A 17,072-nucleotide genomic window follows, 5' to 3' on the forward strand; every position below is an offset into this window, starting at 1 on the left:
GATGGGGTGAAACATCTGGCAGGGGGAGGCATTACTGTTGTTAACCTGTAATTTTAAACTGGATCTTAAAACTGAATAAAATGGACGAAAGGGGAGGCAGACTGGGTGAGTTGGTGTGTAGGACTATATATGTGCTGATGTTTTGGTTAGCAACAGCAGAAAAGGTCAATTGTTATTTTTTGTATTTTTTCTGTTCACTAGGTCTTGCCCATCCTGGAGATCCTTTATCACGTGGAGGAAAGGAACTCTCACCATGTCTACATGGCGCTCATCATCCTCCTCATCCTCACGGAAGACGACGCCTTCAACCGCTCTGTCCACGAAGTGGTGGGTCGCACGTGCGATTGCACGCATCCTTGAAGCACGAACTTGTTCACCATGTTTCTCTTTGCTGTCGGCGCAGGTCTTGAAAAATGTCACTTGGTACTCAGAGAGGTCATTGACTGAGATCTCCCTGGGCAGCTTGCTCATCCTGGTGGTGATCCGCACCATCCAGTTCAACATGACCCGCACGAGGGTAAAGCCCGGGTTTTGTCAGTAAAGAAGAGTCCAAGTAGTGATGAAAAAAACTCACTACTTTCTCCTGTAGGACAAATACCTCCACACCAACTGTCTGGCTGCGCTTGCAAACATGTCCGCCCAGTTCCGATGTCTCCACCAGTACGCCGCCCAGCGTATCATCAGGTAGGCTCGATGAATATGATGCAATTAATATTCAAATTAATTTCCTCTTCGTTCATAAAACACATTTCATTTAGCAAACACAACAAATGAATAAAATATAAATACAAATACAATAAAACGCAAATATCCAGAGCAGCCATGTCATTTGAATAATTGATGCTGAGTCAGCACAAAACATCTAGCGCCACTGTGAATTTGCAGGATGTGTGGGTGCGTGCGTGCGTGCAGGGAAAGAAGAAAATATAAAATATTTAGTTAGCGCTGCGACTTTGTTCCGCGGATAACATTACGTAACATCCAGAGAAGATTTGTGAGAACACACGCACGCCAAGCTATTCACTTCTGATAGTCAACTTCCGACCGCGCAGGAAAGAGCCCCCCTCCACCCCCACCCCTTGCAGACATACACGCACGCACGCAGCAGCATCCTCTTATCTGTCCTGCTGCATACTCTGTGACTAAGCCTTTTTTTTTGAGAGGAAGAAACCGTCTGCGGACATCCTCAGTCTTACCGTGGCGTCCTGCTAGTTGCCGCAGTGATAACCACGACGGACTAAATGGACTGTCTGGCTAGATAAAAGGGGATTTCCTGGCCGGAATTTCCAAACGGCCACGTAGACACTTAGAACCGTCGACTCCGGCCTCCTTTTGATGGAGTCCCAGACAAGCACCATGGCGGCCATTGTTTATTTACAAACCATCTCTTGAATTTCTTGCCGACAGCACGCCCAGCGCCACCATTTCCTTTTATTTACTGTTCATCCTCTTTTGCCCCAGATAACACGTTCTCCCATTACGCGGTTCCCTCGCCGCATTAAATCACTTCCACAGTCTCTCTCTTTCTGTCTCTCGGCACAGTCATTCACTTGGTGCTCTCTTGTCTACACACTTTGGTTGTGAGTCATCAATGCACCAAGCAGCACATTTCCATCCGCCGTAAAAATAACCTTATTGGCATTCATGGGGAAATTGATCTCACCCAACAGGCTGATGAAAATGTGTTTTCCAAACGTGCCATTTTAAATTCCATCTGTATTTGTACCCAAGGAAAATTTAACAGCAACTTGGGTCAGCCACTGGCCTCCAAGACCAACCGACCTTAAACGCGTGAATAAAAATAAATGGAACGATACACTAGTCAATGCAAATTTACCAATTTTCTTCGCCATTGAGCTGTAAATGTCACACATAATCCCATCACAGTATGTAAGAATAGTCAATAATAGTATTTGTGTACAATAGATACCCTGTTTGTGCTTTAGAGCCTATATGTGCACAGAAACACAACAAAAAGCCTGTTGAGACACGGACACATTGCACAGTGAAGCGTTCTGTCGTTACTTTCGCCCTCATGACTGATGGGTACCACGGAGCGGCCACGTGGAAGTCCGCCCATTTCGCTCGTTTCCATGAGCGACTGTCACACACTGGGTTATTGTGCACCCGGCTCCCAGCTGGAGCTTGGACATCCTAATGGTACGACAAGTCCAACGGAAGCGTGGACAAAGCTGCTCAAATGTCTCAGTTTTATTTAATTAGGGGTGCCCATGAGTATGTGGAATTTTTAGTTTTTGTCCCGGTGGTGACAGATGATGAGGTGTAGCCGCCAACCTGTCCTCCATTTTAGTAGAACGCAGTGTGTTGAACAGTTCGATTAATCCCGAGCAGAGCTTTAATATTTTGTTACAGTTGTACCTTAACTTGTGAGGACAGATTAATAGCATTTCAATTATTTTTAATGGGGAAATTTGATTTGATATCCCGGTATAATGGGATTGCTCCCAAAACCATTCAAGCTCATAAATCAAGATAGCAATTTAATTCCAAATGGGGTTGTCACCGCACATATGTGGAGGTGTGTTACTTTTCTGACTGAACACTATCGATTGTGTGTAACAAGGGTTTAGCGCAACGCTGTTAGCGTCTCCTTCAAGTGGAAGCATTATGAAGCAAAGAGTTGCCGCAACCTTAAGAGTACATATTGAAAAGGAAGCAAAATAAAGAAATAAATACAATGCTGCTGTGATTGTGAATGGTATTTGTCATCGCTGCACTCACGCCTTCTGCTTCCCCTTGTGTGTACTTTGTGTGTCTCCTGCAGTCTATTTGCTTTGCTTTCCAAGAAGCACAACAAGGTGTTGGAACAGGCAACGCAGAGTCTGAGACGCAGACAGGGTGACAACATGGTCTTGCCTGACTATGTGAGTATTACACGCACATGCACGTGCTTTGGTACAAATACAGAAGCCACACATGAGGAAGGGGAAAAAAAAAAAAAAAGTCAGCTAACCTATGGCTGTGCTTTGTATCGATGCTCACACACACCTCTGCCTTCAGGTTTGTCTGTCTATGTCTGAGTCTGGCTGTCATATTAGATTTGCATAGTCCTTCTCTTAAGTGTGTTTGTGTGTGTTTCTATGCGACATGTCTCAGGATGCCCTCAGGTGTTGGGGGGGGGGGGACATGAGTGCATGTGAGTGCTTCTTCAAGCATACAGCGGCCGTCTGATGAGACCCCCTTTGCAAACACATCAGTGCCCTCGTAAAGATTCTATCTAAAATGCAATTATCCAGATATGTTTTGAGGTTTTGCTTCCTTTCCTCCAGGGCTCTGTTTTATGTAAGCGCATACGCTCTCTCTTTATATATGTATATAATAATAATGTACGAGTAGACATACCTCTCTGTCATGTCAGATAGAGCGGCGCGCATCCGTGCCGACGCTAACGTCAGCGACAACAACAAATAACTAGCGGCACTCAGCGGAAGGTCAGACTGTTAACATCGGCACACCGCAGCTTATTATCCAAAGACAGTTGGTCTGTTGCTCAAGGGCACCCAGATGATTTTTTTTTCTCTATGGTCTTTCATGGGAATCTTAGCACTGGGTTTTATTTTTTTCTTCTTCCTGTACTTGAATAGCGTGTGACATCCAGTCTGGGTCAGAGAACTGGTCAGCGTCTGTGATAGCGCTGTTGTGCTTGACTTTAGACTATACTAACTCAATGTGACATTGGTTCCCATGTCTGCCGGGGCTCTATAAGTTACATTTTACTCTTATTGACGTTTGCCAGGAAAAAGGGATCGTGATGTATTGTTTGCCCACCCACCCACGCGCACAGTCACACACTCTTAGTTCAACTTTATCGGCTCTTAATAGTAAACAAGCTGAGTCCAGATGCGTTTTGCCGGAAGGAAATGGAACCTTTCTCATTGGCATGCATTTTCTTGTTGCAAAATTGTAATTTGGAAACTTTTTGTTGTTGTCGTGCCAACTGGATATTTATTCAAGATAATTTTTTGGTTTAGTGTTTCATTTGGAATTTACAAATATCACGCAATGCTCTATTTTGAATATGTTGTCACGCGTCTCAAAAAGGCACACACAATTAGTTTTTTTAATCCACATATTTACTGTGAGTGTGACTTTCTTACACTATTTGTGTAAGTACTTGATAGACAAAACAGCATCCAAATAAGTGTGTATTATTTTGTGATAAGCAAGCTTGTTCGCAACCGGTTGAATCCGAGAGGCAATTAATAAATACTGTTTGTAGCAGAGTAGAGCACGCAGCCCCCGGGCTAAGTAGTTGACTCATTAACAATTACATGAAGACATTTGCTTGGAAATAATGGTATAAATATATTGTTTACAATGGAACGAGGAAATTAAATGAGATACGACTACTGCAATTACTCAACACATAGTCTGCGAAAGTACCTGGTTGCTCATTGGTTGAAGCCATTCATCATCGCTCTGACACGAACAGCTTTCACACTGCATCCCCAGTAAATTGGCACCTCCGAGGCGTATGTAGCGCCCAGATTTATCCGTATGTGCCTTTTAGACAGCAAGTAGGACACGGCCGTGTTTGCGCAGCATTTGCAACTTGCCCCCATTTAGATAATTAACCGTTAGGCGATGTCAGCGCAACAGTGTCAGTTTCTTCCAACAGAAAGAGGTGTGTACCTTGAGTCTCAGGTGTTAAATTTTGCACTTTGTCGGATTGTTTTTAAGTACAGCACCACCGCGTAGAAGGTGAGCTAACATTAGCAGGTGTGTTTGTTTGAGTCATTTCGAGCCTTCAACCACAAATGTAATGGGAAAGCATCCATATAGAGAAGTCGGCTGGAGGAGAGCGTTTTGCTGCAGTGGGGGAGGAGGGGGTTGGGGTGAGGGGCTGATGGAGACAGGGCATCTGGAAACAATGTCATTTGGCGGAGTCTGGCCCTGCAGAGAGAACTAATGTTTGTTTAATGTGGGATTGCCTGGACATGTAATAGGTTTCTTTACAAGGGGAGAGACTGGAAGGGGGGGAGGTTATGAGACCAAAAAAAATAGCGGAGTACAAACATCTGTCGTTTTCCTCCGTTGCCAGTCTTTTCCCTCCATTTTTATTTCTCTTGATGTCGTCTTCTCTTCCCCCCCCTCCTATATCCTCATCCGCGAACGTGTTGTTTACGCTGCTGTGTCTGGTTAGTGTCAGCCAGGCAAGAGCGACGGGCGATGGGCCCCTTGAAGCCCCCGGGGGACACCCAAAGGCACCCCGGTCTGGCTGAACACCCCCACCCCTCCTCCCCCCCATTACCACCACCACCACCCTCCATCTCTCTCGGCTTTAGTTTGAATTATTCACAATGACGTGCTGCGAACGTTAAAAGCTGTGATTGTGTGTGCTGTGTTGTATGTCACTGTTTACACTCCCGGCCAGCGGTCGTGCTAATGGTGCTTCTGTCTGTTTGTCTGTTTGTCTGTTTACTGTTATTCTTATTGCCTTTCTGGGAAAAGACAGCCATACGAAGGAACACGCAGCGAGCCGGCTTCCAGGACCACCCTGTCAGTGTTTACGTGCGGCAGTTGAGTCACAAACTGTGATCTCTTTTTAATAGCCTAGACTAGAGACATTCATCGGCTTTGTAGCGCTGAGCTTCACGTCGAGGGGTAATAGTCCAGCCCAAGGACACATAGCGTAATAAACAAATGACTCTCGCTTCCTCGTCAAGTAATTTGGCACTTGATTAAGTCTTGTTTCCTAGCTACCCACGCTAAGATAGCCTTGAGTCACTTGTGATTGCCAAAAAAAGTAATAGGAGCACAATGGGTAGATCCTTGTTCCATAAACTGTCAGCAAAATCCTCAGCCAATTTTCCTCAAACTTTTCTGCAACACTATCCATTTTGAAAGAAAGAAAGCTTGTTTTTACCTTTTGCTTAATGATAGTTGGAACATTATCTTCATACTAATGGCGACCGTTTTTGAAATCATTTAATTCCATTTCTGACTATGACATTCCCATGTTTTTTCCAAAACAAACCCCAGGCAGAGACCTTATGTGTGAAAAGTCGCCTGGCAAAAAAATGGCGCGATTATGTCTCGGCCGTAGCGGCATAAATGCAGGTCAGACAATGACCTATTTTAAAAAGTCCCCAAAGACATGATAGACAGACAGAAAGAGACAGACAGAGCTGTTGGGGCTGCTAAGTCACTCTGACCTATGCTCATTTTTGTCTGCATGGTGTGTGTGTGTTTTTTTTTTTTTTTTTTTCTGCTCCATTTGCAGCATCCATCTTTTAATTGTTTTCCCTCCTCCCATTCACAATGTGAATCTTCCCCCATGTTCATTTGACAAGTACAAGTCACTCTGACCCTGTTTTTCACTCATTCCGACGTGTTTTGAGCAGGGATGGATTGAATTGGTCCCTTTGTTGTTTTGGTTTTAAACTGGACTTGAGATCTTGACATGAACCAATAATGTGTTTTTGTGCTCATCGGCATGCATTTCCCATGTCTGTTTGACTTCCTGTTCAGTTAGTCACACAGTTGCCATCATCCGTGACATCTCATGAGATCAAACATAAGATTGACTTTTGACAAACAATAACCAGCTTCAACAATGACTGTAAAGTTCAAAATTCCTTCAAAACGCTCTGGAAAAATACATCGGCTAAAAATCAGCTTTTCAAGCGAGTTAAATTGAGAGTCTGTCACCGTGTTCTTTTCTTTGTCGGTGCCGCTTCCCGATAGGCTGGTCCGCTTTGTCTGCCTTGCAACAGCCTGCGGTGAGCAGCCAGGGAATCGCTAAGCTACTGGTTTAATGATGCCGGCACCCACTTGAACAGGGAGTTACACGCCCGCTGCCTTTAAGCGCTTCCACACAAGCTAATGCTTGCAGAAAAGCAGTAAAATCGACACGAGTATGATGTTTAGTGGCGCCGCACGACCCGTGATCGACCTTGTCAGACGTATAGCGGAGGTCATACGCACCTGCACACACACACACACACAGGCGCACTTTTTGTGCTAGTCAGGGAGACTCGCAGCAAGCCTCCTGTCATTTTTGTGCAAATGGGGCAGAATAATGATACAGCTCACGTCCGAGCCCTGTGTTTCTGGGTGTGGGGAGGCATTAAATAGCAGCAGGAGCGGTTGGTGACTCAACATCGCGGGGAGGCGAGGCAAGGAAGTCGCACACAAACACACAGCAGGCGTGTGTGTGTGTGTGAGGTGTTTTTATTTTAGGCTGTCTGGGGGGATTCAAATTTGGGGGGAAAACAAGCACAAAAGCCAGGAGCACCAAGAAATGAGGAGTTAAGATATTTAAATCCTGTCTGGGTTTCAAGCAGACCTCTTAATCTCATCCACTTGACACACACACACACATGCACACATGGGGCCAGGCAGACGTCTAGCTAGCCTATTTTCCTCTGACCTGAATTCCCTAGCGTGGCATTTTTTTTTTTCTTGCCCGGCCAATCTCATTAAGCTGCCGCAAGAGAACAAAACACACTCGCCACCTCAATCCTACCCTTCATCCGCTTCTCCATTTTAGTCCTCGTTCTTCTCGACTGTCTCCCGTTTCAGCTCCCCCTCGGTTCTTTCTAATTATGGGCCGCCACTGCGGACCGAAGCCGGGCTGCGTAGTCAAGCCTCGAGCGCTTCTTTCTTTGCTTCTAGACGCACGATCAATCCTCATTATCTCTGGCTGCCCTTGTATTGCGCTCACCTCTTCGCGTCTGCCGCTGAACGCTGCCGTGCCTGCCCTGCGCGTCCTCCAGCCTGCTGGAGATCAATGCGTCGCACTCTACGTATAGATATTTAACATCTCTACCACTCGATAGACCCGATAGATATTTAACATCTTCCCACTTGCTTTTTATGGGCTTCTGTGTTCTTCCAGCAACATTATTTTCAAGAGGCCCCAACCATTTTAAAACTGTATGCAAAATTGGAGCTTCATTCAAAGTAGGCAACAAGGCAAGAATTTGAGATGAGTTTTTCCACGGCACTGTACAACCCCTATACACACTAAACGTAGTTTGTTTCCATGAATACGGAGCGTGGGAACCACCCTCATCATGGCGGGATCTTAGTCGACAATGCTGTCATCGCACCGTTGAATAGCTGCGCACGCAGGCGGCAAATGTTATCTCGTCTCGTCTTGGCGGCGGTCTTCTGGGGCGTTGACGCGTGATCAACACGACCAGATGAACAGACTTGTTTTCCATGAAGGGCAGATGGATTGATTTGAATGCATGTACTATTTTTATCATGCATAGTCTTGAGCTCGAAATAATCATTTTGTGGTACTTTATGTAGAGTCAGGCAAGTAAGAATGTTTTTTGTTTGTCCAATCAAACTAATTAATGTTCCGGTTGGTTACGGAAGGATGGCTGCCTCAGGCTGGACTTTACACCTAAACATATTAAGTTATTGATTAACCCTGTGAAGAAAAAAAAAAAAAGCAGCTGCAGGTGGTGGTTTGGAATATTAAACAATCTTTGAAAATATATTCGTTTTTGTAATGTGAAACTGGAGTTTAAATCAATAAAAAAGGACTATATAGGAGAAACATTAAGAACTGCAGCAAAATGGAACAAATGAGTGGTATGGCTCAGTAGAACATAAACATGGACGCCCACAACATTGTGGCGTGACCACTCGTCAGAGTTCCCTGGAATGGTAAACGTCTCGGCATGCAGTTTAGGCGCAGTTGTTTTGGTTTATAGGCGTGTTCAAATGGGCTCAGCATGTCTGTGTGTGAAAGGCATTTGTGCCTACCATTATCTTTTTTTTTTTTTTTTTTTGCTGGTAGGCAGGTTGTTGTTGTTTTTTTTTTTTTTATGTATCGTAATACTTTCCACCTAGCGACATTTAGCTTAGCATGTGAAATCATTTTTACAGCTTCCGCTTTGCTTTTAGTCTTTTCCCATTTGACCCCCCAAAGTACACACATTAATCTCTCTGGAAGAAATCCTTTAAAAACACCATTCTATGTGAAACCAGTGTTGTGGGAAGCCAATTAACCTTTTATGTCGTCCTCCTCCGTCTTCCCCCTCAGGCTCAGGACTTGAATGTGATTGAGGAAGTGATCCGCATGATGTTGGAGATCATCAACTCTTGCCTCTGCAACTCACTGCACCACAACCCCAACCTGGTGTACGCGCTGCTCTACAAACGGGAGCTCTTTGAGCAGTTCAGGACACACCCGTCGTTCCAGGACATCATGCAAAATCTGGACACGGTCAGTATCCCATCCGTGTATACTGAACCATTTCTGCAATTTTCACTATAACGCAATAATAAAAAAATAATAATTAAGGCTTCTAACACAACTTATCCAGAGGTCCCAATAAATATGGAGGGCATTGTAGTATATCACATTGACCCGTTGGGGGGGAAAAGGAAAAAAGAAAATGCATTTTACTTAACCCTCCAGGTCCTCTGGTTTGACTTTTTTCTTTCTTTTCTTTTAATAGAATTTGCATCGTGTTACCACATTTTTCAAAGGATGAATGTCGAGCAGGTCATATTGACCCGTGAATGTGAAACGAGCACAGTAGGATGGTTCATCATAATTTTTTTAAGCCTCGCCACACAGGAAGGGCTGGTGCTGAATACTACTTAATCCTCCTGTTATGCTGCTGGTCAAATTATTCTGGTTTTTCTAGAGGTGGCCTACCATCTTTTTCTTTTTTTTTTTTTGTGCAATGACTTTGTCCAAAAGTCATGTCTAATTTTCATTGGTTAATTTACGATATATTTTTTATTTATTAATATTTTAAAAAATTTTTCCCTCATGCATATGAAAAAAGTCACATTTTATTTACAAATAATGTTTTTTCCCGAAAACAGGACGGTTGTGCAGTATTGATAAATGAATCACTCTTGCTCTTGGGTTGACAGAAAAAGTGTCAGATATTTATTAATCAGATGGTGGGGGCAAACCAAAGCTGTCACTCACGGTTTTATGAGTCAAGTACAAAAAGGAAAAGGAAGCCGAGCAGTCTCCCATGTGCGTGTGTTTGTGCGATTGGCAGGGTTGCTGCATAGTACATGGCCATAGGCACCGCAGTTATCCATAAGTATGAGGAAGCATGCTTGCTGGAATCCCTCGGTTAAGTCAGCTTCCTCGAGGCGATTCTCCAAAGTCTTCCCCCCTCTCAGCCTGCAGATCTGCGTGCATATGTGATGCTGGATTGAGGGAACTGCTCCTCTAAATTAACCCCATATGGGAGGCCTTCAGAACTGATGAGGAGATTAGTATTTTGCTGCAGACGCACAGAATGCTCTTGTGGGTTCTGCTTGTAAGAGAAGAAACGCTGCATGTGCATGTGTTTAGTACTATCGGTTTGCCAAAAATGTTATTTTTTTGGGGGGGTATTAAAAAATACTCGGTAAAGCAGAGATTTTTAATTATCGGATATCATCCATATCTCCAGGGGAGATTGTAGCGCAGTGCTGCAAACATCAAGCGCAGTGTGCGCTTGATGTCTTGTTTGGCCTGAAACCCGTCAGGCATCGCATAACGCAGAGACGAGTTAATTCCAAGTAGGCCCCGTTGGTGAGTCTGGAATCCCAAAATGCTTGACACGGACTTGAGCTAATAATGTGCAAATGATAGGGGTGTTCTCACATTATGCAGCTGGGAGTTACATCCGTCCCGTGTTGTTTTTTTAATTAATCAATTTATTTATTTTAAATATAAGGTGATAATGTGACATGAGCTGGTCAGAACTGAGACGTTTGTTTCTGAACTGTGTGTGTGTGGCTCGAGCATGAAGCAGTCTTTAGTACTTTAAGTAGTGCCCGTGCAGTTAATAAATCTCTGATGGTAACATTTTGACCCTGGACCCAATTTCCCAAGCGTGAAAAAAATAGAAGTTCCACGTTAAGCATTCAAAGAAAAAACGTCTGGCAGCGTTACAATGTCACTATTTTTTTTTTTTCTTCAAGGCTACACGCATTTACACCGATGTTTCTCTATCCGCATCAATGATGATGTCCAGCCTTGCTGTTAAAGCTCCATCAAGCGACATCAGACTAGCTCGATGCACAGGAAAAGACCGCTTTGTTGCGTGGTTCCATAAGCATCATTAAAGCTCCATATTGCACTTGGCGTCGTCATATAGGAGCTCTACTGCTGCGGGCTCGACGCGACGATGCTAGGATTAGACCAAGCCAGGGCTGGCAATTGATATTAAGCTTCAATGAGATAAGCATGAAACGAGCGCCTGTGTGTCGCAAAGAAAAAAGGAAAGAGCTTTGTTGTTGCTGTGGAAGGCGCCGACCGTGTTCATTACAGCCCTTGCAAGTCGGAGTGTTTGTTACATGTCAGCACACACCACGTATGTGCCACAGCACATTTATGATGAAAACACTTGTTTGTTGACATCTACTTTTTCTTTGCAACCTTTGTTGTTAGGTGATTGCCTTCTTCAGCCAGCGCTTAGAGCAGGCCGGCAGTGATCTGTCGGTGGAGAGGGTCCAGGAGGTGATCATGAAAGGAGCCCAGGCCCTGCCTATAGACAGGCTGAAGGTAAGACAGGCGACCAAAAGCAACTCGTAATCAAGATTCATGCGTTGGGACCGCCGGAGCGACTCGGTGCTATAAAGTTGTGTGCACAGGTGGGAAAGGAATTGCGGCAAGGGAGAACTGGGAGTAAGATGGAAAGAGCCATTGGGACATGTGACAAAAGGCCAAACCCCATTCTCATTAGCCATAACGCTCATCTTCCCTCCATCCCTGCTGGCCGGCTCCTTGCGAACATATAATGACATTTCAAGGAGATGGGACGTGGGCCGGGGGCACTTTGTCACGGGCACATACGAATCGGTAGGGGTGGGGGCGGATATAAATCTGCCACAACGCCTCGTTACCCAACACTCCCAGCACTCCTACCGGGGTTTGCGAACCTCTGCCCCTCCCGTAGCTCCGCCATTAATCAGCGAGGAAATATGTATTCGGTCTTTCCCCAGCTCGGCTCCTCACCGCCGCCGAAGCTCTTAATTGCATGGTTCATCATGTGTTCTGTGTTTTATACCGGCCGCAGGGCATTTGTCTTGCCAGAACATGGAAGAGGGAGATAGCACGCGGGCCTTGCCATCGCCACCCAGTCAATGAGCCTTGTGGATGGCTCGAAAATGGGGTACACACAAACCGGGCCAACGTTGAGATCTGATTGTCAGAGGTATCTAAAATATTGATACTGCGGCGGCAATATTTCTCATTCCATTGATGAGTGGCTGGTGTTGACCTTCAACCGGCCAACAGTAGCAAGATGAAAGTAGTCCAATCAATGCGTCTTGCTTAGCGTGAGCGTCGTCATCCTTTTGTACGTCCAGAGGACAGAGAAGTGAAAAGCTAATTTGGACCATCATTATTTGATGGCGGCAAACAAACTGACGTCTCTCCCACACCTGACGCATGTCTTTGCCCCGATGAGCTCATTGGGCTACTCAGCCCTCGGCGCGAAAATCCATAGGCTGGATTAATGTCGTGTGGAATCATCAATGAATTGGTAATTACTGCTAAAAGCTCTTGGCAGTGAATGCGCCGAGAATGCTGACGAGGTAGTTGTGAAGGATAATCATTAAAAGTGGGTCAAATATCGTTGACTTTGAGGCTTCCTCACTTGTTTCTGTGAACTTATTCGGGCCAGAGTTTGGTATTAGACTTGGACAAGAGGCGACTTTGCTTTTGCATAAGTGATGATTAATGTTCCTACCTCAGATAGTGTCAGTACACGAATTTTTAATGTTGGTCAAATGAAATTCATCTAGGAACCTTAAGAACATTCTTGTGTCTTGACTTAATTATTTAATCTCTCGTAGACATCAGTATGGCATCCAAACAGAAGATTCTGAGTCTTGTTGGCAACGTCACCAAAGATTTTTTATTTATCTTTCTGCCCATTGAAAGATTAGGAAGAAGTTTATTTTTCTACGTGCCTGTTGTGTAGATACAGGAAACAACCTTAAATGTATTCGACTTTCAACACCGACTTGTCATGGTGTTCCCCAAAGGCATTTCAGTGACATTAATGGTTTTTGTTCAGATTGCTAACTGACAAAACAAACTGTCAGGGGAAAACTGTTGACAGAAGACGACAAGACGCCTATTTGCTTAGTGCATGCAAAAAAAAAAAAAAAAACGACACACATGCTAAGTCTGTTCAAACTGAAAGAAAAGGTTAAAAGGCGACGGTCTCGGGGACGACTGTTGTTTGTGGGTGGGTGTTGTTTCAGCGACTCTCATGGGCAGCGCCTGTGGAATGTGTTGTTTAGGCCGACCGAAATCTGCCTTATTGAGCGGCGATAACCCACAGACTCTCTGGCTCCTGAGGATGGGGAGGAGGGAGGGAGGAGGAGGGGGGCGCTAGTTAGCTTTGCCGCTTTTGCTTAGTACCTGGGCCAGTGTAGGACAGCGACCTTCTTTGGTCAACAGCAATGAGCCACAAACAACTTTATTGTAGGATTTATAGATCAGGGATAATTGACATTCGCAGGACCTCTAAACTTTGGATCTGCAGTTTCTTTTATTAGGTTTGCTGAAATGCTCCCACAGGGGAAAGGAAAGGAAGCGAAGGGAACACAGCGTCTCCCCAGTGCAGACATGAGGCCAGCCAGTCTTGTGTCCAGAGGCGAGGGCATGACCCTCTAGGACCCACAACTGACTGATAGGAACTCAGTGGGCCAAGTGGGCTCAGACAACTGTCGAGACTGCCAGGACGCCGCAGATATATTGAGAAGAGAAGGCGCTGTGCAGACAGTCCAGGCGCTGAGATAATGTTCCGACTGTAACCCAGAGGCAACATTCTTGTGTTGAGATAATGTATGTGGCCATTTTGTGCTCGCAGTTAGTCTCAATGAAAAATACTTGAACGGCAGTGGCAAATTGCCGCCGTGCACCACAATGGTTACCATGACAGCTTATGATTTGGTGCTTATTGAAATTAGCATCGTTCAGATGATTTTTTTTTTTTATGCAAGCGGATGAAAGCAGTTAGTGGTTGGTTTCGTTCATCTGTTGAGATGAAATGTTAATATTTTGTAAAAAAAAAAAAAAATGGTGGCCTGTATAAGCCCATGCTAAGGTTTACTATAAACTCAGTGTGATTATATGACCTAAGTTCTGCACATGAAAGCATGGCTACAATGTCAAAAGGCAAATCCAATGTTTCTTGCTAGGTCCATCCATGTAGCAATAGTGGCTGGCCTCTGTCAAGCATGCAGGCAGAAAACCAGAAGGGCCAAATGCAGCAAGCAGCAGGTAGATAGACCAAGGGCATCAATTATACAGGAGCGCCTCATTCTCGTCTGCTGTCTGCACACATGAAAGGCACAATTGAGCTCTCCCTGTCCCTATTCGGCGCAACACTATCGCTATCATAATGACCCAGACACCAGGGCTACCGGGGTCACAGGCCATATGCCAGAAACCCAAGCACCCCCTCCTCCTCCCTCCCTCCCTCCCACTCACGTTGTGTTGACAATGCAGGCTCGCTATTATCCAACCAGTATTGGTGTGTCGACAACTGTCTCGTAGACACCAGCTCATCAAATGTTCAACATCAGCCATTCTCGTTAGCCTGAAAAACTCTATCCTGCTGACGTTTTCATTCTTTTACTTAATTCAGTTCGTTTTTTTTTAATCGAAATCTCAGCCATAATCACCATGACATTACAGAGCGCACCAAGTGCTGTACGCTTATGAGGTCATCGATATAATTGAAGCGTTAACAAGGATGGCACTCAGTCGACTATATATGTGTGCACACACACACACACACACTACGTACATTTATTGACACACCTGAGCCAGTGTTGTCTGTCGTCTGGACCGCCATGTAAACAATACAGTACAACAATGCGTGTGTGTGTGTGTGAGTGTGTGTCTATGAACAAGTGTGGTCCACACAAGTCGAGACCAGTGGGAGTCTGACTGTTGTTAGCGAGTAATCATGTAACTCGGCACCTCGCCGCCGCAGGCTCAAACAATAAGGTCAAACTGTTGTGCAAAATGACACCGCTCTATGCTTGGTTTCATTTTATTACACTCCCCGATGGTGTTTACTCGTTATGAGCACAGGTCGGGCACACGGAGCAAAGATATTTCCTCTTATTTCCCTCGTGGATGAGCCACACGCCACCGCTTTTATTTGGCAAACAGTAGCCGCCAATGAGCCCGGGTCAAAAGGCGAGGTGGCCGCATTAGTTAAAAGGTCATTCCTCGGACCCGAGAGTTGATCCGTGCCCTGCGGGAAGCTGTAAGCAATTGAACCTTGGAGTCAGGTGGAATTACATCTGCCGCGACTGTAGTAGCTCATGAAGAGTGATCACTGAGAGGCCTCTGAGTGAAAATCTACCTGGGCCAAGCAGGTTACCTTGCAATGCATGAGTGTCTGTATAATCAATATGACGCACGCGCTACCTTCACTAACACGCACACTATGCGTATATATGTATTAAAGTGATGATCAAGGTATTTAGCCATGTTTTTGTTTAATAATTACTTCGAAAAAGGGAGATTTTTCTCCTTGCTAATTCCACCTCTCTGTGCATCCTAATCGCTTTTCCAATCATCCCTCTCATTGTCTAGAAGTTTCCGGAGCTGAAGTTTAAGTATGTGGAGGAGGACCAGCCCGAGGACTTCTTCATCCCGTACGTGTGGTCGCTGGTCTTCAATTCAGGCGTGGGCCTCCACTGGTCCCCGCATGGCATCGAGCTCTTCAGCATGGACTCTGGTTGAGGCTGAGTGTCTTTCCCAGTACAGACTGGCACTTTGTGCAAGTGTGTGTGTGTTGCTTTTTATAGGACGCTGCTTTGGAAAGTGCCTCGAACTTGCGCTGCAGCGGCGTCGCAGCGCAACCTCATTTATTGTGAACCAAAACAAGTCCTCTGGCTTCTCCGCTGGGAATCTTCTTGGGGATTGACCTGCTTCCACAACGCATGTAATGCTGAAGCTCCTCATTGTTGGGGGGCATTATAGAGACCAGCGACAGACAATAATCTCGATGGTTGTGTCTTCTGGAAGAAAACAAAGTTAATTAATCATGCAGAGGACTTATCACGTAGGTTAACTTATTTACAGATGCACTGGCATTTCATGAATATGCAGTAAAATGCTCACTTGTAATGATAAGTTCACTTTAGGAGCATTAGGGCCACACTGAACAAAGAAAAAAGGACAGATGATTTCAAGATCAGTCAAATAATGATTTTTGTAAAACACAGGGTGAATTTGTTTGGTGAATCCAGTGTTGCCCATCATTGATAAAGAGCCCCGCCATAAATATTACAAACTTGTTATTGAATCGCCATCATAATAAGAAATTGTAATTTTCTAGATGCTATATGATGGCAGAAAAGCAGTACTTAACCTAAATTAACCTCTTCAAATCAATTCCAGATTATTACAAGAATAAAGTCTAAATATTATAATAGAGGTTGAAAGATGGGAAATGTTAATTTGATGAAAATCAACTTCTTGGAGGACATATCAGTGTTGATGTAGCTGACAGAGCGTTACAGTCTTGAAATGTTACAATTTTTGTTCAAAAATATTTTATTTTGGTCTATTTTGTTTAAGAATAAGTTACATGAAATATGCTTACGCTTGATAATGACCTGTAATGATTGATAAATGTATACGTGTATATATATATATATAATGCAGAATATTTTTAAGAAAAATCGATTCAATATATATATATATATATATATATATATATATATATATTTTTTCTCTTGAATATATTCTGCAATATATATATATATATATATATATATATATATATAAATGAGTTATGACTATATATATATATATATATATATATATATATATATACATATATATATATATATATGTATATATAGTCATAACTCGTTTCTTTGACTTTTTTTGCATTTGCAGTGGCTAATACTATTGTTCTCTCCAAATGCATTTGGTCAGTAAAAATAGGAATTTAATAACTCATCCAAATGAAAGTTTTTCAGTAAGGTAAGGCAAGTGTTTCAGCCTCCAATTTTATTATGTCTCTATATGCATGTCAAGCTTTTGCATTGAATTATTTATTTCATTTTCTAATATAACTGGGCCACGCTAAATG

At 44.0% G+C, this 17,072-nt stretch overlaps 1 protein-coding gene across 1 annotated transcript in view; it reads left to right on the plus strand.

Moving 5' to 3' along the window:
• Positions 1 to 16,967, plus strand: part of dym (dymeclin) — a 25,714-nt gene extending 8,747 nt beyond the window's left edge. The window contains exons 11-17 of the mRNA XM_088392649.1: positions 202 to 327; positions 404 to 517; positions 590 to 684; positions 2,786 to 2,885; positions 9,023 to 9,205; positions 11,387 to 11,500; positions 15,563 to 16,967. Of these exons, the coding sequence (XP_088248775.1) occupies positions 202 to 327; positions 404 to 517; positions 590 to 684; positions 2,786 to 2,885; positions 9,023 to 9,205; positions 11,387 to 11,500; positions 15,563 to 15,712 (882 nt within the window). The 3' untranslated portion in view covers positions 15,713 to 16,967. The remainder of the gene's footprint in view (positions 1 to 201; positions 328 to 403; positions 518 to 589; positions 685 to 2,785; positions 2,886 to 9,022; positions 9,206 to 11,386; positions 11,501 to 15,562) is intronic.
• Positions 16,968 to 17,072: the final 105 nt, after the last annotated feature.

The sequence above is a fragment of the Syngnathus floridae genome, chromosome 12, assembly GCF_059516105.1.
Source record: "Syngnathus floridae isolate MCC-2025c chromosome 12, RoL_Sflo_1.0, whole genome shotgun sequence".
Classification (NCBI taxonomy): domain Eukaryota; kingdom Metazoa; phylum Chordata; class Actinopteri; order Syngnathiformes; family Syngnathidae; genus Syngnathus; species Syngnathus floridae.